This window comes from Dromiciops gliroides, chromosome 1 (genome assembly GCF_019393635.1).
Source record: "Dromiciops gliroides isolate mDroGli1 chromosome 1, mDroGli1.pri, whole genome shotgun sequence".
NCBI classification, from domain to species: Eukaryota; Metazoa; Chordata; class Mammalia; order Microbiotheria; family Microbiotheriidae; genus Dromiciops; species Dromiciops gliroides.
This window is the reverse complement of record NC_057861.1, coordinates 333,744,123-333,770,544: the sequence shown is the minus strand read 5'-3', so window position 1 is coordinate 333,770,544 and position 26,422 is coordinate 333,744,123. Positions and strand designations below refer to the sequence as shown.

The 26,422-nt window shown below is 40.5% G+C and overlaps 1 protein-coding gene and 1 non-coding gene across 6 annotated transcripts in view; both read left to right on the top strand.

Annotated features, from left to right (window-relative positions):
- FHOD3 (formin homology 2 domain containing 3) overlaps positions 1–26,422 on the top strand; it is a 712,282-nt gene that overhangs the window by 540,736 nt on the left and 145,124 nt on the right. For 3 of the 5 annotated variants that reach the window (XM_043977896.1, XM_043977898.1, XM_043977897.1), the window contains exons 11-13: positions 15,978–16,085; positions 20,292–20,672; positions 21,147–21,227. In XM_043977896.1, the coding sequence (XP_043833831.1) occupies positions 15,978–16,085; positions 20,292–20,672; positions 21,147–21,227 (570 nt within the window). The remainder of the gene's footprint in view (positions 1–15,977; positions 16,086–20,291; positions 20,673–21,146; positions 21,228–26,422) is intronic. The other 2 variants (XM_043977899.1, XM_043977900.1) reach the window with 2 other exon arrangements.
- LOC122737751 lies at positions 17,116–17,219 on the top strand. The gene has a single exon (XR_006354530.1). It is a non-coding gene; the product is annotated as a U6 spliceosomal RNA (small nuclear RNA).

Here is a 26,422-nt window from a genome sequence, read left to right as displayed (position 1 = left end):
CTGCCTGCCTCAGTTTCCTTATCTAAAAATGGAGCAAATAAATAGCACCCACCTCCCCAAGTTGTTTCTAGAACAAAAGCAATAACATTTGTAAAATGCTTTGCAAACCCTTAAAACACTATATAAGTAATCGCTATTATCATTACTATTAGACAGCTGGGTGGCACAGTGCATAGAGCATCTGGTCTGGAGTTAGGAAGACCTGAGTTCAAATCTAGCCTCAGACACTTACTAGCAGTATGACCGTGGGACAGTCACTTAACCTTGTTTGCCGCAGGTTCCTGAGCTCTAAAATGAAAAAAATGGCAAATCACTCTAGTCTCTTTGCCAAGAAAACCCCAAATGGGGTCATGAAAAGTGAGATGTGACTGAACAATAAAACTATCCACCACAACATATAAGACCTCCTTCTACAATGAAGGAGCAGTTTGTGTGGAGAACATACCTCACTCATCCTCTCAGACTGTCTTTGCCAACAGTGACCCAGTTCAAAAAATAGGACTGTGGGCCTATTGAAAACAAGTTTAAAAACCATCCATGGGGGCAGCTAGGTGGTGCAGTGGATAAAGCACTGGCCTTGGATTCAGGAGGACCTGAGTTCAAATTCAGCCTCAGACACTTGACACATACTAGCTGTGTGACCCTGGGCAAGTCACTTAACCCTCATTGCCCTGCCCCCCCCCAAAACAAAACAAAACAAAACCATCCATGCCCTACCCTCAGGAGGCTCATAAGCTCAATTTTCATTGCTCCTTTCCCCAGCCACATGTTTATTGTGGCACAGTTATAGTTCAGTTTCCTGTGTCCCTGGCCCTCATTTTTCATTTTTTAGGCAACTCAGAAGATACTCTGATTTCAGTGGTCTTGACCAGTGATGTCAGACTCCAATAGAAATGACAGCCACTAATCCATAGTCAAGGATTCCTACAGGATGCATATGGACTTAGCTTTAAAAAAATATCTATTTTTATTGTATTTTTATTTATTTTGCTGGATATGTCTCAATTACATTTTAATCTGGTTCAGGTAGCACTTGGGAATGTTGCAGGCCACTTATTTGACATCTCAGGTCTACATATCTCACTGTCTCCTCTCCCCACTCCACCCCAACAGGTGATGGGTAGTCTCCTATTAATGCCATGTCAGCTCTTTGTCTAATATTCAAAATAAGTGTGAGCCCTGAGTGGCTTGGTTCTTTGGACTAGTGTGCAAAGTTGCTGCATGCCCAAACCACTAGCCCAGTCATTGAGTTTGGGATAATGGGGGTAGAGAGGTAGGGTATCCCCTGTGCTGTTCCCCATTACTATCTAACCTCTTCCTTGGCTTCCATCCCTGTGTAGCAGTGTTGCCTTTCAGGAATAGCCCTTCCCCCTTTTGCCCTCCAAGGCCTGAGAAGAGTAGAAGGAGAAAGTACTAAAATCTCTATTTTTTCCTTCTTTTTCCAGAGCAGAGAGAAGGGAGTCCTAGATATGGCCAGTTATTAACATAGGCATACAAATTGTTAAATAATATGCAGTAACAAAAAGCTGGCTATATGACACCAAAAAGTTAAACAATATTTGAATACATGCAAATGATTAAGTTTTTAAGTTCTCTTCAAGAGATTTGTTAACATATGAAAACAATCCAGATGATTATAAAAAACAATTAAGGATATTAAAAATGAAGATTGGAAGGCCTATATCGTATTTGCAAAGTGAATATAAAAATCAGTCAACATTTATTAAGAAGGATGAGGATTGAAAAAAAGAACATTAGGGAGCAGCTAGGTGGCACAGTGAATAAAGTACTGACCCTGGATTCAGGAGGACCTGACTTCAAATCGGACCTCAGATACTTGACACTTACTAGCTGTGTGACTCTGGGCACACACACAGCTTAACCCTCATTGCCCCACCAAAAAAAAAAAAAAAAACCCAAAACAAAAAAAAAACACACACACATTAGATTTGGCAATTAAGAGATCATCAATGGGGGCAGCTAGGTGGCACAGTAGATAAAGCACAGGCCCTGGATTCAGAAGGACCTGAGTTCAAATCCGGATTCAGACACTTGACACTTACTAGCTGTATGACCCTGGGCAAGTCACTTAACCCTCATTGCCCTGCCCCCCCCCCAAAAAAAGATCATCAGTGACTTTGGAGAGAGCAGTTTCACTTGAATGATGAGTTCATAAGTCAGACTGCAAAGAGTTAAGAAGAGAATAAGAAAGGGAGTAGAGGCATCTGCTATAGATGGCTTTCTCAAGAAATTTAGCCACAAAAGGTAATAAAGAGCTAAGACAATAGAATGATCTTGCCAGTACAAATCGATACACTTATTAAATAAGAGTTCAGCTAGGGATTTAAGCAATAGTTGGGAGCCAAAAGATGGTTTTGTAAATTCTTTATAGGATGTATTTGAGGTAGGGAAATCAGTAGAGATGCCCTTGTATAAATTCAAATATGAATTGATGTGAATTTGGGCAATGGCGCTTGCTGTGGAAATGAAGAGGAAATGAGAACAAGTAATAGAGCAGAGAAAAAACTACTCACTGGATGTTGAGAAAAACTCACTTTCAGGTCATAAGCCTAGGGAAGCAGGAAGGTATTTGTGTCTGCCTTTGAAGGCGATGGAGAAGTCAAGAAAGGCTGCCTAGTTTCATGAGAAATGCTAAGACTGCAGCACCTCTGGGTTCCATTGTATTTGTTTTCCCTTAAGGGGGAGGGGGAGGGGGGCAAAGGAGGGGAAGAAGGTCTTGACCTGTGATTTCATTGGTGTAGGGGTGTCCCTGTGCGGGAACTCTCTCTTCAGATGCAGAACTTCAAGTGTTCTGCAACTTATATTTTTAATTGTTTGGGAAAACTGAGAGGCATTATAATAATGACAATAGCTAACATTTATATGATACTCACTATTGCCAGGCACTGTGTCAAGTGCTCCATTGATCCTCACAACAACCCTGGGAGGTATATGCTATTATTATCCCCATTTTACAGATGAAGAAACAGATTAAAAGATTTGCCCAAGGCCACACAGCTAACAAGTATGTAAGGCCAGATTTGACCTCGAGTCTTCCTGACCCCGGGACCCATCTCTATCCACTGCACCACTTCGCTACTCCAACTTAAATAACTTGGCCAGGGTGACACATTCAATGTTTCTAAGACCAGGCTTAAGCTTATGTTTCCTGATTGACATGGAGGCCAGTTCCCTATCCACTTTGACATACTTCCTCTCAACTGAATATAAGCTATAAAAAGATAGATAGATAGATAGATAGATAGATAGATAGATAGATAGATAGATAGATAGATAGATAGATAGAGATGTAGGTGTAGATATAGAGACAGAGATAGAGATAAAAATAGAGATAGAGATAGGTGTAGGTGTAGATGGAGATATAGCTTGATATAGAGATAGATATAGGTGTAGGTGTAGATGGAGATAGAGATGGAGATAGAGAGAGATAGAGATAGAGATAGAGATAGGTGTAGGTATAGATGTGAATGTAGATATAGATATAGATATATTTCTCTATAACATTCAAAGCCCTATACCAAACTGTCCTCCCTATTTAGCCAACCTCGGTTCTGCAAGGTTTTCTATATACCCTTTCACTCTAGAAGGTAGAGGAACAAACATTTCTATAGTGCCTACTATGTGCCAGGCACTTTACAAGTACCATCTCTTTTGATTCTCACAACAATTCTAGTAGGCAGGTGCTATTAGCATCCTCATTTTACACATTAGGAAACTGAGACACACAGAAGTTAGGTGACTTAAGCCAGACTAGTAAGTGTCTGAGGCTAGATTTGAGCTCAAGTCTTCCTGACTCCAGACCCAGCACGCTATCCGTTATACCACCTAGCCATCTCCTAGCCAGGTTAATAATTAAAAGACTAGATAATTATGAAAAGTTATGATCTCATAGGTGTGACTTCACAGTAGGAAGCCGCCCCCCCCCATTGCCATGGACAGTCCTTGTCTGTGTATTTCATAAGTCTTATAGAGAGGACATAACTCAGTCTGCTAGAAGCCACTCAGTCTTGTCACTGTTGTATCTAATTCTTTTTCATGGCTTCCATAATTTTCAGGTCACCCATTTAAATCATCCTTGCTAACATGCTACAGCCTGCTTACTTTGACCACAACTCCCTTTCCATTGCTTTTTGGATTAATTGCTATTTTGATTCTTCCAAGGTTGTAGAATTTCATACGCCATAGACTCATAGCATGACCCCAAGAGTATTAGTATTAGAGATGGGCCTTTGCAACATCAAGCAGTTTGGGATGATTAAAAGCACAGTGCAGTTTCCCAAATGATATCCAGCTCACCCCTCCTACTCCTCATTTCTGGGCCCAGTTCATTGCCTATTTGCAACAGGTCTACATGATATATATTGGTGGCTAGACTCAATGGACATCTAATCCAGTTCCATGTCATAATCTGGGCACTAGTAAAAGTAATAATTACCAGTTCAGTCATCTTGTCATCTTCATGTAGCTTATTCATGCCTTTGCAATGCTCTCCTGTCTGCCTGGAATGACCTATCCGCTCCTCTCTGCCAATGTCTGTGCCTCATCTCTTTAAAAATCCAACTCAGAAAGAAAAAATAAATAAAATGTTTTTAAAAATTACAAAAAATAAATCCAACTCAGAATTTACCTACTTCAGAAATCACTTAACACTTGACTCCTCGTGGACGGTTCACTCCTGCAGGAGACACCCGCTTAGCATGACATACTATCTTACCATTTTCTGGATGGTAAAAAAAGATGTTGACTTGAGCTTTATAATTCTTAAACTATTGTAAATCCGCATAGCTCACTTTTCACTTTCTCTGTATTTTCTATGCAAAACAAATGGAAGGAAATAATGAGTAGACTATTGGCTCAATTTTCCTTTTGATGGATATATTGTTAATATGAGAAAAAGAGATGTGGGTGATAAATTCCATTTGCCTCCCAGGTGGTTTGTAACTGACTTCATAAGGTGGAAATTTCATTAGGCAGAGGCAAAATAGTTTTTCGTTGGAATCTGTTTCTTTCCATCCTGTGAATTCAATTCAACAAAAATTTATTTAGTGCCTACTGTATGCTAGGTACTAAATAATCTTCTCCCTTACTGAATAATTAATAAATCAGTTTTATGTTTTTTGAAAGTTTATTTATTTTTGGACATTCTAAGTAACCCATTTGTTCCATGCCCTGCATTTCTTGCTGTTAATTTTGAGACTCTAGTAGGCCTCTCTTTTCATATGAATTTTGATCCTTAGCTGTTAGCAGCTTCTCAAAAATGTGTTTCTTGGCAAAAATACAGAATCACATGAATTTTCTGAAGGTTTTCCTATCCCCCCCCCAATGTTTTTTTTTTTTAACATTGTCATCCCCAGGACATTGCCTTGACTTGCTTTCCAGTAGCCAGACTGGACTTGTGGTGATTCATCCTCACTCACTCTCTTATCCTGGCCATCATGTAACAAATACCAGGAATCTGAAAGATGGTTGACTGAAGCCAGGGCTGTTGTCTGCATCCATTAATAGTTTTATTTTTCTTCTACATGAACTGGGCCATATGGGGATCAAAACTTAAGCCTAATCCCCCCAGTTGTTAGTATTCTCTCCCTCCTCAAAAATTCTCAGGACATTTTGTTTGATCCCTTCTTTGCTTTCCTCACTTCATATGTCATATATTTTACTTTTCTGTGTACATGCTCTATCTTCATGATATACTATAAGCTCCCTGAGCACAGGGACAGGTTTTTTTTCTATAGCACAGGGCATTACACATAATAGGTACTTATTAGTAGTAGTAATTCAGATGAAGTATTATTATTATTACTACTGCTGCTACTACTATTAATTGCTAACATTTGTATAGCACATTAAGATTCACAAAACATTTTATGCATATCATCTCATTTGATGCCTACAAGCACCCTGGGAAGTAGATACTATTGTTATCCCAATTTTTACAGATGAGGAGTTTGCCTCAGTTTTAGGAAAACAGAGGTTAAGTGACTTGCCCAGTGTTACATAACAAATAAGTGTCAGATGTTGCATTTGAACTCAGGTCTTCCTGATTTCAGGTCTACCAGTCTATCTGTTGAGCCACCTTGTTGTTGTTTAGTCATGTCTGACTCTTTGTGACCCCATTTGTGGTTTTCTTGGCAAAGGTAATAAAGTGGTTTGCCATTTTCTTCTCTAGCTCATTTTACAGATGAGGAAACTAAGGCAAACAGGGTTAAGTGACTTACCTAGGGTGACACTGATAGTAAAAGTGTCTGAGGCCCTATTTGACTTCAGGTCCTCCTGATTCTAGCTCCAGTGTTCTATCCATTGAGCAACCTAGTGCTCTTAGCATCTTTAGTACCATATACTAACTAATAGAACTGTGAAGCCCATATAGTTCCAAGTTTATTATAGACCTGGTCCTAAAAATCAAATATTCTTCATATTTTCTTAAATTAGGTTTAAAATTAAATTGTTAAACCCAAGATTAACATGGGAAATATTTCATTCATCACCAATGCTATCAGAACTACTTTGCTCCATCAAACAATTTTCACTTAGTAGAACATCCAACATTGATGGCTTTCTCACAAAAAAAAAAACCCTCAAATATGGTGGCCAGTGATAGAAAGATAGAAGGAAATCCTAGGATTTCCTGTCTTCCTTGCACTGGCTGTAAGTGCCTTCACTATGCATTTTGGGGGACTCCCCACTATCTGCAGAGGCAACATTTTTGATGGCACCCAACAATTTGCATAGCACCTGCTGTTTGATATGTTGATACTCTCAACTCTGATGTCTGGTAAAACACTAGTCACTGACATGTGTGACTAATCTGTGGAATTTGATATATGCTAATATCTTCCCTGTTGTGGATGAGTGATATATCTCAGATGTTGTCACAGCTGGCAGACTTCTCTTTATGTCTCAAGAAATGGACAGTGAATATTTTTTAAAGATTCCTTGGGACATGCTCACCTTCAACATATTACTATAATTTTAATAATTCTTATCCAGCAGTTCAACAAGAAAGAACTACAGACTCTCAGGATTAGAAGGTACCTCTGGAGTGATTCAGGTCAATAAAATTCCACAAGTGTTTACTAAGCACCTACTAGGTACTGCAGTGGCTAGAGCGCCAAGCCTGGAGTCAGGACTATCTGAGTTCAAGCCTCAGGCACTTATTAGTTGTGAGACACTGGGCAGGTCACTTAACCCCTATTTGCCTCAATTCCTCATTTGTAAAATGGGGACATAATGAAGAAGAAAATGGCAAACCACTCTAGTATCTCTGCTTTTAAAAAATGGCAGTATGATCCACAGGGTCACAAAGAGGGGGACAACTGAACAGCAGAAGAAAGAACATATTGCAAGGAATTTCAAAGATATATCACTTATATGCCTGACAGACATAAAGAGGAATGTGCCTGTCATGACTGCCTGTGAGATGTATTACTTATCCATTCTTTGCAGGGAAGGCATTAGCACATATCAAGTTGTAGAGATTACCCATCCATGTCAGTGACTAGGCTATTAGCAGAAGCCAGTGGTTTTCATGTCCACTAGGAGAGACAGGTGGCAGCATTCTCTCTTTCATTTCTAGTGTCTTCAAAGCTCAGCTCAAGGATCACATGAGGCCTTTCCTGGTCCCCCAGCTGGTAGCCCTTGCCCTTCTCCCATGAACTGGTACATAGTTTGTATATGACTAGTTATAGATATAGATATAGTTTGTATATGACTATATATGTATGTACATACATACACATATACATGCATACATACATACATGCAATTATAAACACATGTATGTATTTAGATGTGTATGTGTGTGCATATACACACATATACACATACATACACACATACAGATAGATATATAGTTTGTATATGTGCACAACTCTTTTCCGATAGAATATAAACTTTTGGGGACAGGGTTTGTTTCATTTTTGTCTTTATATTCTCGTCATCCAGGATAGTGCCTGACGCAGCTTCAGGAAAAATTATGAAAACGGTCTTATGATCTGTCCTTAAGTGCACAGACCAGATTCATTTGGGTCTTTTAAATTAAGTTGGTGCATGGGGATCCCTTGAAAGACTGTCTGGAGAAGTTGATAAACATCATCTGTTCGTGTCGTGAGGGCATGAGGACAAGAGTGACAGATGCAGGATTATGAACGGCATCAAATAAAGCAGCAACATTCTTTGGCTGTTATTTTGTGGTGACTTTCAGCAGCACTCTCTGTTGCCTTCAAAGCTTTCCTTCAAGAATAAAAATTAAATCAATGTTGTTTGCTGTTTCTTAATGTAATATTGTTGTTGGTCCAGATGACAATAGCTCGTGTTCAAGCTGTTCTCATCATAAAAGCAACACTCTCAGGACACAGGGAAGTTCTTCCTTTGGCTGAAAGTCACATACTTGTTGTGACCCACAAAGAGCATGTTTATTGTTGGGGAATTGGTTTGCCAAGTCTGAGCTATGGTCTGATTTAAAAAAAAACAACAAGCTTTAGCTCTGGAAGGGACCTTAGACGTCGTCCTTCATTATTCAGGTAAGGAAACTGAAGTCCAGAGAGGGGAAATAGCTTGCCTAAGACCCCATGAGCATGAGGGTGGAGGGAAGGGAGGGTGGGAGAAAAACTTGGAACTCAAAAAAGAAGTCTTTACATGTGATTATAAAATTAATTTAATTTGATTTGTAAAAATACAGCTATCAAAATATTTCTTAAAAACCCAAGTTCACAGACCCCAGGTTAAGAACCCTTGCTCTAGATGGAAGTGTCTACACACAAAGGTTGCGTCTTAATGTCTGACTTTGACTTATTTTTTTTTTTTTAGTGAGGCAATTGGGGTTAAGTGACTTGCCCAGGGTCACACAGCGAGTAAGTGTTAAGTGTCTGAGGCCGGATTTGAACTCAGGTACTCCTGACTCCAGGGCCTAGCTGCCCCCGACTTATTAATTTTTAATAATATTTTATATTCCCCCCAATTACATGTAAAGACAATTTGAACATTCATTTTTAATAATTTTGAGTTCCAAAATTTTCCCTCTCTCCCTTCCCTCCCCCCTTTCTCTCTGACTTATTTCTAAAACATCTTTCACAAATTGTATTTCAGTGAATTTTAAAGAAGTTCCAAGGGGTTCAAACAAACAAAAAAGATCCCATGAGCATTAAGTATTCAAGTCAGGATTGAGCCCAGGTTCTCTGAGTGTGGATGTCTTACTCTTTCCCAAGATGCCCGTAGGCACAGATCCTGTTTCAGTACTGCCTGAGGAATACATGCACTGCTCCTCTGGAGCTGGGAATGAAAGCTGCTCTCACTTCCTTACTAGCAACCTCCAGTGAAGATAAGATACATGTTCTCTTTTGTGAGAGCCAGAACCACTTTTGTATGGCTCTGTTTTTAAAAAAAGCCGGTATAAAAGGGTCATTTAATAACAGCAATATATTTTCTCATTTGTTCTGTAAGTTGTAAACATGATCCTTTATCACATTGCTGGTTTCATGTGAGTTTCTATACGTGATGGCAGTAAACAGGACATAGCATGATAAGAATCCAAATATGTGTGTGCTCTCAAGATGTAGTATAGGTGAAAATGTTCACCATGTTGTCAGAGGATATAAGTGAAAGGGTGTGTGTATGGGGGGGGGTATTCCCAATCCAACTAATATAATTATAGAAGGCTCAGTTACTTAACTCAATAGACTAGTAGGTGGTAAGGGATTTTCCTCCAAGTGTGTGAACAATTCCTTGATCCAATGGAAAAAATAAGAGTGCTTTGTGCATTGGATGAAGGCAGGTGATACCACACAGGAAATTTGTGATTGGCTGAAAGAATCAGACACACCTATGGTTCCATGTGTAAAAAGGGCAGTCAGTCTAGAGGTGGGCCAACCTAACTTTGAGATCTAAAGATTCTAGTTCCAGAATTGGAGCCAAACAAGGGAGACAGAATTTATCTTGGAGGAGGAGCGAGTGTTACTTTCTCCCATTCCCTTTTTCTCCCCTAACCATGTCAGAGAAAATGGATAAAAAGTAGACAGTGTGGGGCAGCTAGATGGCGCAGTGGATAGAGCACCGGCCCTGGAGTCAGGAGTACCTGAGTTCAAATCCAACCTCAGACACTTAACACTTACTAGCTGTGTGACCCTGGGCAAGTCACTTAACCCCAATTGCCTCACTAAAAAAAAAACAAAAACAAAAAAAACCAAAAGTAGACAGTGGATCCTGCACAGATCATAAAGACCCAAACAGTAGGATACTCTTCTGGGAGCAGAGTGACATCCTGAGGACAAAGGGATATATAGAAAGACAACCACCTGAAAAGGGAGACAGGGTCAAGGAGCATGACCCTTTGTACCAGAAAAATACACTTGCTCTGGACTCAGAGCTGAGCTAACTTTTGCCATATATGGTCTACCCATGTGCTTCACTATCATTTCCCACTAAGTTTGAGCTCATTCTTCCCATGGACCTCTATATATTTTGGGGAGAATTTTTTGGTGGGGAATATTTTGGGATTTGGGGGGGGCATTTGTTTTGTTTGTTTTTTTTCAAGTTTTCTTACACAAAATGACTAATTTAGCAATGCTTTACATAATTGCACACGTATTACCTATATCTGATTGCTTACCACCTCAGGGAGAGGGTAGCGGAGGGAAGGAAGGAGGGATAAAATTTGGAACTCAAAACTTTAAATAAAGGAGTATTTATTGAGGAAAAAAAAGATAATTGAGTCCAACTGGTTAGTTGTTAAGGGGGAAGTACATAGGAAAGGAGTACTCCTGAATAATAAATAGCACTGGAAATTCAGTCCATGAGTATTACCCAGAGAATCTAAAGAAAGAATAGTGATTGCTTCCCTGAAAACCCAACAAGCCAGGGGGGTGGCTAGGTGGCGCAGTGTATAAAGCACCGGCCCTGGATTCAGGAGGACCTGAGTTCAAATCCGGTCTCAGGCACTTGACACTTACTAGCTGTGTGACCCTGGGCAAGTCACTTAGCCTCCATTGCCCCGCAAAAAACAAAAAAAGAAAACAAAAAAACCCAACAAGCGGGGGCAGCTAGGTGGCTCAGTGGATAGAGCACTGGCCCTGGAGTCAGGAGTACCTGAGTTCAAATCCAGCCTCAGACACTTAACACTAGCTGTGTGACCCTGGGCAAGTCACTTAACCCCAATTGCCTCACTAAAAAACAAAAACAAAAACAACAAAAAAAAAGAAAGTAATAACTCTTTAAGGCAAAGATGGGTAGGAAATGTATTCCAGATGAGGGGCACTACTTATGCAAAGGAATAGAGATGAGGGATGGAATGCTTTGCTCAGAATACAGATCGCAGTCCAGTTTGACTGGAATGGAAGATACATAAAGAATAGGAATATGAAAAGAGACTGGAAAGATTACTGAGACTCTTCACGGCAAAGTTAAGGAGCATAAGGATGGAGAAAAGACACCCCCCCCCCTTCCTTTCTTGAATGGAAAAGAAGACCAAGGAGAATGCAGTTACATTCGCTTGTTTCTACAGTGACTGACTCTGTGTGCTGTAGTAACTGCTCCATCATAAGGGGCAGGGAGATAATTTTGCTCCTCACTCAGAACAGAGAGAAATCTCCCCCCTTCCTGCTTGGACTCTCAAGCTTTTCCCTGCTTGATGAGATGATCCATAGCATTTTAGAAAAATAGCAAGTCTATTTCTCAGCTGGTTCACTTAGCAATTCTTCTTAGCAACCTTTTCCAGCCCAGCATGCCTTGGAAACCAAAAGGCCCAGCCTTGTCTGACAAGAACATCTAGTTTCACACTTGAGTTGATACCAGAGTGTCGTAGGAAAACACTCAAACAGTAAATGAACAAGATTTTAATGTAGACTTTAAGTGGTTCCATCACACACACAGTTACAAACAAATAACTCCCCAAAAGTAAGCTCTGAAATCTTTCCCGGAAAGGGATTCCCCTTTTAAAAACAAGGCTTAGTTAAATGCTCATTTGAACATGTGTTTGGGGTTAACCAGATCAGGCAGTAGGAAGGAGGCCAAGCAGGAGAGGATGTAGGAGGCAGGTTTCCAAGCATGCTCACTGCTGCTCTTACTTCCCTTCATGGTCCCAAATGGCTAGAACATAGAAGTGGGGTTGATCTGCATCCCCTGAGGACTTTGAGATTTAATACAGTTTGGTCTGACTTTAAGCATTGCATGCATTCCTGCAAAGTGAATACCAGAGAATTTGAGACCTTGTAGATAATCTGGCCCAACCCTTTTTATTATACAAACAAGGAAACTGAGGCCTAAAGAGATCAAATGGTATATTCAAAGTCACACAGTTATTATCCATAGGACCAGGACTAGGGGAGGCAGCACAATATGGTAGAAAGAGTAGCAGCTATGAAGACAGGGGACCTAAGTTACAGACGCAGCATTCACTTTGGTGTGTATTATGTTTGTCAGTATGTGGCCTCATGCCTATAATTCCCCATCTCTGCCCCTGCAAGTAGTTGTTAGTCAATGGACAATCCAGTTATATGGACTTTTTGCTCGAGAAAAAAAAAATCAATATATTAAAATAAACCACACACAGCTAATCCTTATTTTGCTGGAAGTTCTGCCTGATTCTTTGAGGCTTGAATGCTAAAGTAGCCGCATTGGTTTTTATCATTGTTCCAAGTATTCAGCCTAGCCAGATAGCTGGAAGACCACATGGAAATGCTATTTTGCACAGAATGCACCAGTTCAAAGTCATTCACCTCAGGGTAAAATAGGCACAATATCTTGAAAAGGAAGTTCTGAAGACTTTTTCAGACTTCATTAGCATTTACATACATTTATAAGCAAAGAATCAGTAAGAGGCGGGCATATAATATAGAAGACAGAAGATCTATGATCTACTTCCAGCACTGTTTTGTTTTGTTTTGTTTTGTTGCCGACTTTGTAACTGTAGGTGAATCACAATTCAACCTGTCCTAAATGGAGTTCTCTCCTTCCAAACCTGCCCTTCTTTTTTTTGGGGGGGGGGAGGGGGCAGGATGAGGGTTAAGTTACTTGCCCAGGGTCACACAGCTAGTAAGTGTCAAGTATCTGAGGCCAGATTTGAACTCGGGTCCTCCTGAATCCAGGCCCAATGCTTTATCCATTGTGCCACCTAGCTGCCCCCTAAACCTGCCTTTCTTGAGGGCATCCCCATTGTCTCAGTCACTCAAGTCTGTGACCTTGTTGTGATCATTGACTCCTCACTCAAACTCACCCAACATATTCAATCTCTTACCAGATATTGCCTTTTTCCCCATCACATCATCTCTCACATTCATACCCTGTTATCTACTCATGTGGCTACTATAGTAATTCAGGTCTATCACCTCTCACCTGGACTTTTGCAAAGCCTCCTCTAGTTATCTCTGCCTCAGGTCTCACTCCACTCCAATCTATCCTCCCCATAGCTACCAAAATGACTTTCCTAAAGTGCATGTCTTACCAGACCATTCTTCTATTCAACATACTCCAAGGATTCCCTGTTGTCTCTAGAATAAATTATAAGAGCTTCCTTAGGGCATGAAAAGCCCTTCAAGATAGGATGATCCCATTCTTTCAGTCCAGCCTATGCCTAGAATGTTCTCCCTTCTTGCCTCTGTCTCTTAGATTTTCTATCTCCTTTAAAGCCTCAATTCAAAAACTTCTACATGAAGTCTTTCCTGATACCATTAGTAGCTAATGTGCTCCCAAGTTATCTGGTATTTTATGGTGGGGCGAGATTCTATTTTGTATATACCTCTGTGTGTGTGTGTGTGTGTGTGTGTTGTCTCCCTACACTAGATTGTAAGCTCCTTGAAGGCAGGGACTGTTACCCTTTTGTCTTTGGATTCATGCCTAGCTCAATGCTTAGAATATGCCAGGTGCTTCACAAATTCTTATTGACTGATCTGTTGATTGATTCATGCCTCCAGGGCCTCAAATTCCTCATCTGTATAATAGAGGAGATTGGATTAAATTATTTCTAAGGACTCTTCTGGCTCAAAGACTGTGTTCCTTATACAAATTCTGTAAGATTCCAGTTATTTTAAGGCAGTCCTTTTGTACCTTTGAAAATGGGGAGAGTCAGAGGCAGCTAGGTGGCACAATGGATAAAGGACCAGCCCTGGATTCAGGAGGACCTGAGTTCAAAGCCAGCCTCAGACACTTGACACTTACTAGCTATGTGACCCTGGGCAAGTCACTTAACCCTAATTGCCCTACAAAAAAAGAAAGAGAAAGGAAAGAAAGAAAGAGGGGAGAGTGTTCATTAATAACCTTATGGCAACATGGATAAAGTCATTTCAGTAACATGTGAACAAAAGAAAATTACCCATTAAAAGTATGTGCTTGACTAGACTACCTGAAAAATGTGTACGGTTACTATTTATACAGGGCTAAAATTCTAGCTAGACTGTCTAAAAATCTAATGAGTGGTCGCCATAAATTATAAGTTTTAGAAAGAGTTTAGACTTTTAAGTATTTATTAAGGAGCATAAGAATATGGTGAGGAGAGAGAAAGAGGCCAAGATTCCTTCATCTATCTATCTCAGGGAGCCAGCATCTCAGCTCCACTCAAACCGAGGTCCAGGGCGAAAGAGAGCTCACTTGCTCCTTCCTCCTCCCAGAAACCTCTCCCAACAGGAAACAGGGTCGTCCACATACACAGCTCCAAGCTAATTGGCTGGTAGCTCTGATTGACAAATCCCACAGGTCATTCTATAGATGTGACTTCTGGATGCTAAAGTCACATGGTCTTTAAATCACATGCTTTCTCCTCATGGAGGAGCTTTCCTACATTATCTCTCCAGTAGGGGGTGCCAAACCAATTCTCACAACTGTCAGGATTCACTATCTTCTTGAAGTATATCCATTGGATCAGGAAATCAAAGGAACATCATATTTTACGGGTTCACAGATAATTAGGAGGATAGTTGAGAAGAGCCAAACAATGGGATGATGATTTGGGGGAAAATAATGGTCTTTAGGAATGAAGGGTAAGGTCAGAGCTGTGGAACTATTTCTCAACCCTTAAATTTATACATAGATAGAGTCCTTTGTTTTAGTAAACTTAGGAAATAAAATTCTAATTTTAAATCAAGCCCAGAACTGCTGTCAAGTATAGGGCAGGAATCCTAGTAATTCTAGAACTGGAAGAGGTCTTGGAGGCCCATCTCATTCAGCCCCCTTTTGTTACAGGGAAAGAAAGGCAGGCCCAGACAGCTGAAGTGCTCCACCTAAGTCCTAAGGTCACACGGGTACTTAGTGGCAAAGTCAGGACAAGACCCCTGACTCCTAGACCCTAATACAATAGTCACAGAATAGTTACAGTAATTGACTGCTTCACTCTTGTTGCCAGCAGCAGCTCTCTTTAATCTCGGAAGGCTTTTATGTTAGCATCCAGAACACTTACCAGAGAAAATCTGTCCACTTTCTATCTGGCACATGGGAGGAGGCTGCCAACCCCTATCACAGTATCATAGACTTAGAGCCAGAGGAAAGCCTAGTGGTCACTTAATCCAGCCTTTTGTTTTACATATAAGGAAAGTGAGGCCCAATGGGGTTAAATAATTTGCCCAAAGGCACACAGATAATAAGTGAATGTTAGGGGCAGCTAGGTGGCACAGTGGATAGGTCACCAGCCCTGGAGTCAGGAGGACCTGAGTTCAAATCTGGCCTCAGACACTTGATACTTACTAGCTGTGTGACTTAACCCCAGTTGCCTCACCAAAATAAAAAAAGTGAATGTCCAGAAATTCAGCCCAGGTCCTTTAACTTCAAATCCTCTGTGTCTCTCTGCCTCCTATGATTTAAGATTTCTTAGCAGGGGTTTCACCTTCTCTGCCAGCCACATGTGTTGTCTTCATCAATTCCATCTTTTTTTTCCTTCCCTTTCTTAATTGTCTGTGCCATTTATCTGTGTAACTCATCTTTCTTCCAACTTGTCTCTTTCTATATGCATGTCTCTTCTCTTGGCTTTATATCAGAGAGGAGGCGGAGGAGGAATTTGAAGAAGAAGAAGAAGAACAACCAATCACAGAACCCAATTCAGAGGATGAGAGAGAGGAAGATGCCTCCTGTCAGGTTAAAGACAGGTACCATGGTTGTGTGCACTTCCTAATTGGACTCAAATCTAAAAGTTTCAATACTAATTCACTTTACTAATTTACCATTGGCTGCCTTTTAAGTAAGGTGGCCTGTATTTCATTTATTAAGTGACAAGATCTGAAAGGAATCTCGGAAGCTATCTAGTTCAACACCCTCATTGTACAAATGAGGAAGCTGAGGCCCAAGAAGTTAGGTGACTTGCCTAAGGTCACATGGGTAGTAAACAAAAGAGGTGGGATTTGAACCCAAGTCTGCGGATTCTAAAGAAAATACTTTTTTTGGTTGTATCGTGTTTTAGCTAGTTTTCCATGCAGCCTTAGTTTGCAGAAATGATTGGATATTTTTGTTATAAAACGGCTGTAATTATTCACATATTTTATTTTTTTTAATTCACTTCAACAAACACTAATCAAGCATCTATACATAGTAGAGACATTCGGCTAGTGGGTAGTGGGGGAAATCCAGAAGTAAATATGCCCTCTCTCCTTACCTATGCCCCATAGAGTCCTTTCTTCCTTCAGGATGCAGTTCAAGTGTAATTTTTTGCATAAAGCCTATTGTGTTCCTCTGAACTACTAGTGCACTCCCTCCCAAATTACCTTACATTTAACTATTACTTTGCATAGATTTGTATTTGTTCCCTTTATATTTTGGGGACATATAATTTATGGAATTATATTTATATGTATATATGCACATTTTATATGTATAACTTGTTAACGGTACCATATACTTATATGCACACAAAACTATATATCTATATATATATATATTATATATTACATCAATACTTGTTATAAACATATCTATGTATCTTTAGTTAACTTAGCTAATTCAGTTTTTTCAAGTTGGCAATTATATTGTGTATGAGATTGCTAGAGGCTCTTACTTCCACAGTTTGTGTGTGTATGTATGTATAAGCATGCATGCATGTATGTATGTACTGTGGAAGTGAGCGCCTCTAGCAGTCTCATCCACTATAACATATATCTACATAAACAAGTATACTATATATATATATACTATATACATACATATATAGATATACTAGAATATTAAAGAGAAGATTAGCAAAGCCTCTGTGAAGAGACACAGAAATTTGTGAAATATTCCATATTTTGAGTGAGAGAGACAGAGAATACACACAGAGAAGAGAAATAAAGGCAGAGTCACAGGAATTCCCAGCAAGAGGAGGAGAAAAATATAGAGAAAGAGTCATCATAGAGGGGGAAAGAACAAGGACAAAAGACAGTGCACTGCCCCAGAAGGCAGGAGGAGGAAGTGTTAGGAAGAAAGGAATAGTCAGTAATGTCAAAATGCTACAGAAAGATGAAGGATGACTTTCATTTGGGTGGTTGGGAAGCACCTTTTGAGAAAATGGATTCAGCAGAGTACTGTAGATGAAAGCTGGCTACATTGTGAGGGGGGTGGTCAGGGAGTTGAGTCAGCCAGCAAGCCAGTAAGGTGACTCTTTCTAGAAGTGGTTTAGCAGTGTGAGAAAGGAGAAAGATGGGACAGTGGCTTGTGGTAGGAGAAAAAGAGAGATTGGATCTGGGAGAGTTTTTTTGTATAAGGAAGTCTATTTTCTAAACATTAACATGTGGCTTTTTCTCAGGAGGTCTTGAAACATTTTTGATCCAATAGACTAATTCCTACTGATCCCCTCCAGATTCCTGGGATAAAGACAAGACTAGTGGTAAGAGAGGTATAGAGTACAAATGGGGCTGGACCTATGATTTCATTGGTATAGGGAACAACTTCTATTAATGCAGGTAAGCACTTTCTCTACTACTTAGTCTTAGAGAATTACCTGGGACATGCATAAGTTCAATGCCTTGTCCAGTGTCACATAACCAGTGTGTCAGAGGCAAGACGTGAATGCAGGTTTTCCTGGTTTCATGTCTGACTCTCTGTCCACTACATGATGCACTCTGAAGAAGAAGGTATATGTCCTCAGCTGGAGGTGAAATAGAATTACCCAGCCCCTAAAGGGATATGTCCAGGAGAAGAACAAACTCTATAGGCCTATTCATCTTCTATGGGAACAGTGCTAGACAACTGAAGGGAAGTCTGGTAGACAAGAGTAAGGAAGTTCATGTGTCCCTCTTATTGAAATTTGAGAATCAGGGGCAAAGGAATCACATATATCCACACCACATATAAATAAATTTATACACACCCACTCTCATACCCAGGCAGCTACGTAGCCACTGGATTACACATCCTAAAACTCATACATATTACAGACAGATAAGGCCACAAAGGTTCCTCTTTATTTCCTATTCTTATGAAGTAAATGCTTAAGAAGCTCTTGGGGAGGGGCAGCTAGATAGCGCAGTGGTAAAGCACTGGCCCTGGATTCAGGAGTACCTGAGTTCAAATCCAGCCTCAGACACTTGACACTTACTAGCTGTGTGACCTTGGGCAAGTCACTTAACCCTCATTGCCCTGCAAAAAAACAAAAAAACAAACAAACAAAAAAAAAAAAACAAGAAGCTCTTGGGGAAAATTAAAGCATTTTTCTTGCCTTGGATGGTCCTTGACAGTCCTTTTACTCAGCATTTATATTCAGACAGATGGGGATGATAATATCCCCTGACCAAAACTTGTCTGTATTTTAGTAAGTTTGAGGGTAAGACATTTTCTTTAATTGGCCTCTTTCCAAAAAAGACTATACAATTAAAAACTCAAAACCTGATAAGTGTCTAAAGAATAATTGGTTCAAAAAATACAAATAATGTGATGTGGTAGAGAGAGTTCTATATTTGAGGTCGGAAGGCCTGGGTTTGAATCCTAATTTTGCCACCTACTACCTGTTCAGCAGGTTGTTTAGCCCTCCTAAACTTCCCTTTCCTCATCTTTAAAATGAGGAGCAGATAGTTGGCACAGTGGATAGATAGAGCACTGGCCTACAGTGAGGAGGATTCATCTTTCTAAGTTCAAATCTAGCCTCAAACACTTACTAGCTGTGTGACCCTGGGTAAGTCACTTAACCCAATTGCCTCAAACAGCTAGGGACATCTCCAGTTGTCATGATATATATCTTGCCACTGGACCCAAATGGCTCTGGAGGAGAGAGTGAGGCTGGTCACTTTGAACAGCCTTCCTTCACTTAAATCCAATTCATTCCAAGTCATGACATCTGTCATGGTCCTCTTCGAGAAGGAAGAACAAAGAACAACCAAAACAATCTTTAAAATGAAAGGATTAGATTAGATGATCTCTAAGGACTTCCAACTCTAAATCTGTAACTCCAATAGCCTTTGAATTCTGAAATACAACCTATGAAGAATAAAAACCAAAGGACATGTTAGCTAATTAGTCTGCCTAATTATACCGATAAATCCAGCAGCTTGCTTAAAATGATTCAAAGCCTTGATTTTCTGAGAAACAAGTAGAAGGAACATATCCCATTGTACATATGGGATGCTTTCAGATGAAGCATTTGTTCTAATGCCATGATCATACAAATGTGTCAGAACTGGGCCGGCCTAAAAGAGTTGGTTAGTCTGATTAACTTGGGCTCCATGGATAGGATTAGCAGCAGGCAAGGTTATAAAGTTGGGAAAACTAGTCTTCAGTGTCCCCCAAAATTGTGCCTTGTGTACCATTTTTCCAGCTTGATGTCACAACTACCTTTCTTCATTTGTTCTCCTCCCCTCCTCACTTTTCTCCTCAGAATCTCCTTTCAGAAAATGATTTAATAAAATGTTGCATATATGTCACTTAAAAGACTTGGTATCTTCCCTCTCCTTGCTTTATTTCCTTTAAATAAGGAATAAATTCTGTTTGACTTAAGACAAGAAATGAAGCGCTAATTATGTAATTTGAAAGACATTTGGGACACAAGGTAGAAGGGGATTTGGGAGGCTGGAAGCCTTCTAGATGACCCTTAAATCACACCATATAGGTAGCCACCTGCCCCCAGTACTCATTAAACTGGGCCTGCTTAGTGATATCCTCCCCTGGCCCCCAAAGAGACAACCCAGTGACTTAGGGACCTCATTGCTTTTAGACTTGTGTAGTCAAATTCTTTAGGGCATGTATAGTTCTGCCACCAGTAAATGGACAGAACTGGACTCGAGTGGTATTAACTTTAAAGATTGCTTTCACTTTCCTTTTTCCCCTTTCCTTTCTCAAACCTTGTTTCCTTACACCTTTTCTTTCCTCTCAACTACAATTCTTTCTTACAGTGAAGTCAACTCTCCTCCAGAGTTAAATCAAGTTGCAAATGATAACGTTTCAGAGGGTTCTGAAATTTCAACTGCCCCAAGTGCAATGATTCAAGAAAAGTGGACTCCTCCAAGTGCTAAATCAAAGAGCCCATCTTGCAACTCATCATTTGTGCCTGCTTCATCTCCTGGATCATCCCCCCATCATGCTTCTCGTTCCCCATCTTCATCTGCATCTGCTTTTACTGCTTCCCCATCAGCATCCACCAATCAAAAGGCATCTCCAGTGGTAGAAAAGTTGCCTTATGTGCCACATACTCCTTTTCACCTTTTCTCTTATGATTTTGAGGATTCTCCTTTAACTGCAAAAGAAAAGGAAAGAGAAGGCCAGAAAGAAAACAGGTAGATTTTTCACATGTGCTCCCGGCACAAGCATTATTTAGGACTCACCTGGGGAACATGTGCATATTCTTAGTAGTTGCCTTTTTTTTTTTTACTTCTGCAGTGTTTGCAGTTATTTTCATTAGATCAGTTATCAATAACCACTACTATTAAGAATGTCTTTACATTCAGCCTGGTTAAGCTTGTCATGAATTATTTAAGCTACACAGAAGAGTCTTACTTTAAGATTCAGTAGAGAGTCTGAAGGAAGTATACTTTACAGAAAGGCTGGGTAAGTAGTATTCACTTTGATATAGTCTTTTTGTTAATACTCCAGTTAAAAGCACTGCTGACAAAAAAATAGATTATAAAAGGATATTCTGACATAGTCACACATTTTATACTCACTTTTAGGGTACATGGAACAGAAAGAATGTATTCCCCTTTTTGAATGACATACTTTACATAACATATACATTTTCCTTCCTTCAACAGTGCATCAGACCCTGTACATTTGAACAAGTACCCTGATTCTGATTCTGATCCCTACAGTTTCCGGTCTTTTTCTTCTAATAGGTGGGTGTCATTCTTCCTTTTTCTTCCTTTCTGTTTTTTTTTCCTGCTACATATACATTTATTTAAAATATTACCCATTATCTTATTTTTCCAAAATACTCAATTCAGTTCAACTCATTAAACACCTACTATGTGCCAGGCACAGTGCTAAGTTCTGGGGATATAAATAAGAAAAAGAAAGATAGTCCCTGCCCTCAGGGAGCTACAATCTAATGGGGGAAGATAACATAGAACACCCGGGCATAATCAGGCATAGGGGCATCATGTTCCACGGAGCTGAAACCCAACAGAACTGCACAAGGAAACTGTCATGATAGTTACAATCTGTGCGATCAATTATTTTATATTTGTAAAATACTTATGTTAATTTTATAATGAAAGCTTTTTTTTCCACTTAAGAATTGTTCTTTTCCCTTCCCTACCTGTTACTCCTTTATTCCTTATTTCCAGCCAGATTTATTTATTCATTTACCTGCTCTCAACTGTAGGTTCAAAATTGCCCACAACATGGTTGTGGGTTATACCTTAACACATAGTACAGAAGAAACTATTAGATGGGTCCCAAGTCCCTCTTGTCTCCTCATTGAATTCTCAGTCTGTCTTCCTGGATTCCTAACATGATGCTTTGATGTTAACCTTTGACCACCATCCTCAAATATCCAAATAAAAAGGCCTCCTTGTAGCCTAGATTTTCTCATTTATAAGATGAAGGAATTGGGTTAAATTTTCTTTTTAGCTCTCAATCCATTACCCTTGGTGGATACCTGGGATGGAATTTTTTGGTTTCGAGCAAGAGGAATGCCCAGATCAGGATGGCCCCAGATAAAATAATAATGTAAAATTTTCCTCTGACAAATGGATCTATAGGTGATTCTGAGCCATTGTATCTACAAATGCAGAAACCTTTATGTCTTTTCCACCTAGTTTTTATTCCAGTACTTTATAAGCCTCTCATAATGCCTTGTGCCTTATCTGGACCTCTGATAATCTGCTCAGACCATGAAATGTCCTCTTGCTCTGTCTATGAATTTTTGTGTTACCAGATCCTGCCTGCCTGCCTTCTTTAACTTCTCTGGCATCCGAATGCCCAGTGACTATTATTAATGCCCACAATCGGGTCATTGGCCAGTAATGTCTCTCTTGATTTTTGTCCCTTCTGTCTGCTGCCAATGAAGGGTCTGATTATATGCTATGATCATTCTCACCATTAGGGAGGCAGTATGGTATGAGGGCCAGAGCACCAGCTCTGAAGTCAGAGGTCCTTAGTCCAAATGCTACCTATGGCATTTGTCATTAGGCGAACTCCTTACCCTTCCTGGACCTCAGTTCACTCATTTTTTAAGATGAAGGATTGGTAGGGAGCAGCTAGGTGGCACAGTGGATAAAGCACTGGCCCTGGATTCAGGAGGACTTGAGTTCAAATCCAACCTCAGACACTTGACACTTACTAGCTGTGTGACCCTGGGCAAGTCACTTAACCCCAATTGCCTCACCAAAGCAAAACAAAACAAAACAAACAAACAAGAAAACTTTGGGGGCAACTAGGTGGCACAGTGGATAGAGCACCGGCCCTGGAGTCAGGAGTACCTGAGTTCAAATCCAGCCTCAGACACTTAACACTTACCAGCTATGTGATCCTAGGCAAGTCAGTTAACCCCAGTTGCCTCACTAAAAAAAAAAAAAAAAAAAAAAAAAAAAAAAGATGAAGGATTGGAAAATTAGGTCCCTTCTAATTCTGGATTTACCATCAAGTTTTTCAAGATGATCATCATTATTATAGGCAGAGGTTCAAGCCTTGTAGTTTGGGAATCTGTCCCTAGCCAGCTTGTCTCCAGTATTGAGGCCTTCCACCTTGGCAACTCCACTGCTGTTGTTCAGTCATTTTTCAGTCATGTCCAACTCTTCATGTCCCCATTTGGGGTTTTCTTGGAGTGGTTTTCCATTTCCTTCTCCAATTCCTTTTACAAATGAAGAAACTGAGGCCAACAGGGTTAAGTGACTAAACCAGAGTCACACAGCTAGTTAAGTGTCTGAGGCTAGATTTGAACTCAGGAAGATGAGTCTTCCTGACACTAGTCCCAGCACTCTATGCACTGTGCCACCTAGCTGCCCACCCCCACTGCTAAAATGTAGTAATAGCCTGAATAACATGCCAACCTGTGCTATCTCCTGTAACAAAATCACCTGCAGAGCCCATTGAAAGCAAAGTTTCATGCTGAATGTTTTTTCTGGGATCAGCTTGACCTGGGCTCCTCAGTTGCTTAGAGGACAAACAACCCTGTCTTGGGTTTTCAAGTCTATCAGGGGTCAGCGAACAAGAACTAAAAGTACCTTTAATCCAACTGCATCATCTCAAAAATGAAGAAATAGAGTCAATCAGCAGGTCTTTTATGTGGCTGTTTGGAAAGGGTGAGCAAGTGCACACTGCTGCTTACATCCCGAAGGGTCTTTGCCAGGGAAGACCTCCTGGTAGCCCAGTATGTAGCCAGATTCCACTGCCTAGTGTCAAGCTTCTTATCCTTTTTTTTTTTTTTTTTGGCGCGGTTAAATGGCTTGCCCAGGGTCACACAGTTAGTAAGCATCTAGTATCTGAGGCCCGATTTGAACTCAGGTTCTTCTGACTCCGGGTCTGATGCTCTATCCACTGCACCACCTAGCTGTTCCCTCTTGTGCTATAGACTTTGTCAGTCTGATGAAACTCATAAACTCAGAATAGTGGATTGTTTTTTTTAAATCATAATTGAAGAAAAAGCTGAATTTCAGAAAATAAAGGTATATATGTTTTTCCTATCCAAATTCACAGACACCCTAAAATCTCTCTTCCTTTTTGGAGTTTGTAGACTCCAGGTTAAGAACCTCAGGCCTTCTGGAAGATACCCAGGGAAATATGAGAGCCCAGAAATCACACTTTGAACTGCGGCTGTGTTACTGCTCACCCACACAGCTTCTGCGATCGCTGCTGCAGGCAGAGCCTGTTTGAGAACCTCCAGGCTGTGTCTTCTCAAATACTGGCCTCTGCAACAGTCAAGGTGGAAGCCCTGGAGCAGTGTAGCCTCCATTCAACTTCTAGACTGTAAAACGTGACACCCTGGCCCAGTAACACGAGCAGCTCCAGAGTATATGCTCAAGCTTTCCAATTTAACCTTATGCAGTAATAATCATAATAGTTACTATTTGTATAGCACCCATATTTATATAGCACCTATATATACCCGCTATGTGGTAGACACTGCAATTATCATTATCTCATTAGGTTCTCACAATCCTGGGAGGTGGGGAATCTGAAACAAAGGCTAAGTGACTCAAAAAAAGGTCACACAGTGAGTAAGGGTTGGAGGCCATATCAGAACTCAGGTCCTTTGGACTCCAGGCCCACTGCTCTATCCACGGCCACACAAGGCCTATGCCAGGAGCATGTCCACCTGCTCATCTACCTGCTTTCATTCCTGGCCTGTACTTTGTTTTCCTTACACTGTGGTTCTACCCTAGATGACAGAGATAGTTTTTAGTCTTAAACATGGTAAAGCCACCAGCCCTGAAAGGCCTTGAAATGCTGTGCCTCAGTTGCAGAGTCGAAGGGTGTAGGGGCAGCTAGGTGGTGCAGTGGATAAAGCATAGGCCCTGGATTCAGGAGTACCTGAGTTCAAAGCCAGCCTCAGACACTTAACACTTACTGGCTGTGTGACCCTGGGCAAGTCACTTAACCCCTAATTGCCTCTCAAAAACAACAACAACAACAACAACAACAACAAAAAAGTCGAAGGGTGTCTGGTTAGAGTCCCATCCCTTTTTCCTGTTATGATGTCTTCCTGGGAGAGGATGAGTTTTAAGGGAATGTCCATGCAGGTGGGGCTTCATCTGCTTTCATGGATCTGAGATTCACATGGATCAGGAAAGGCCCGGGGGTGATCTGGTTGCTGGCCCTGCCCTTTTGGAAGGCATTGTTGGAGGTCCATTTTTGTCAGGAAAGGAAACTATTCCATTGTTCAAACTAGTGTGATAGGACAACAAGGAATACTTTCACTTTGAACTAATCCAGATGTATGGTTAACTATTATCATGTGGAACCAATGCATGTTCCAGTTCTAGCGCTCATGCTGCCTGGTCATTTTCTGTTCTAAGTAAGACCTAAGGTGACTGCTACACACAAGCCTCTAAAGAGATCCTGCCCAATGACACAACAGTTGGAATTCTGCCTTGTTTTGAGGTGTATGTGTCTATCACAGAATTGGGAACCAACCCCATTACCTTCCAAATATCATGGCTTCAAGAACAACTTTAAAAGGAAAAGGTGTGAGCTTTTCACTCTTGTCTTACCTGCTGCCCATGGTCTCATTGGATTGTTTTTTTTTTTTTTTGGTGAAACAATTGGGATTAAGTGACTTGCCTAGGGTCACACAGCCAGTAAGTGTTAAGTGTCTGAGGCCGGATTTGAACTCAGGTCCTCCTGACTCCAGGACTGGTGCTCTATCCACTGTGCCACCTAGCTTCCCTGGTCTCATTGGAATTTTGCTGAATTTACACTTTCCCAGGCTAATGATGATGGTGATGATTAGCTTTTATGTGTCACTTCAGTCATTAACTTATTTGAGCCTCCTGACAACCTTTTGAGATAAATGCAGCTATTATCCTCATTCTTTAAGTGAGAAAACTGAGACCAGGGGAGGTTAAGTGACTAAACCGAAGTCACATAACTAGTAAGTATGCATAAGGTAAAATTTGAACTCAGGTCTTCTTTGTTCCAAGTTCAGTGTTCTATTAATGCTACCTTAGCTGCTTCTACATATGTTTTGTTTTTTTTTTAAACTGTCTCCCAGATAATTTTGAGTGGAATTTTACACCCCGTTCATATCCCTGAGCACATATCCAAAATCTTCTTTGAAGGGAAAAATAATGCACGAGGAGCTAAGAATATGTATTGTCCTTAAATATTTTGCTTTCAGTGCTCTCAACCAAGTCACAATCAGAAACTGGTACACACAAGGCCCCTAGGTGGCTCCATAGTGCATTCAGGTTTGAGCTCAGACACTTATTAGATGTACGACCCTGGGCAAGTCACTTCACTCTGCTAGCCTCAATTCTTCATCAGTAAAATGAGCTGGAGAAGGAAATGACAAATCACTCCAGGATCTTTGCCAAGAAAACCCCATATGGGGTCAAGAAGAGTTGAAGCAACTCAGCAACAACATAATATA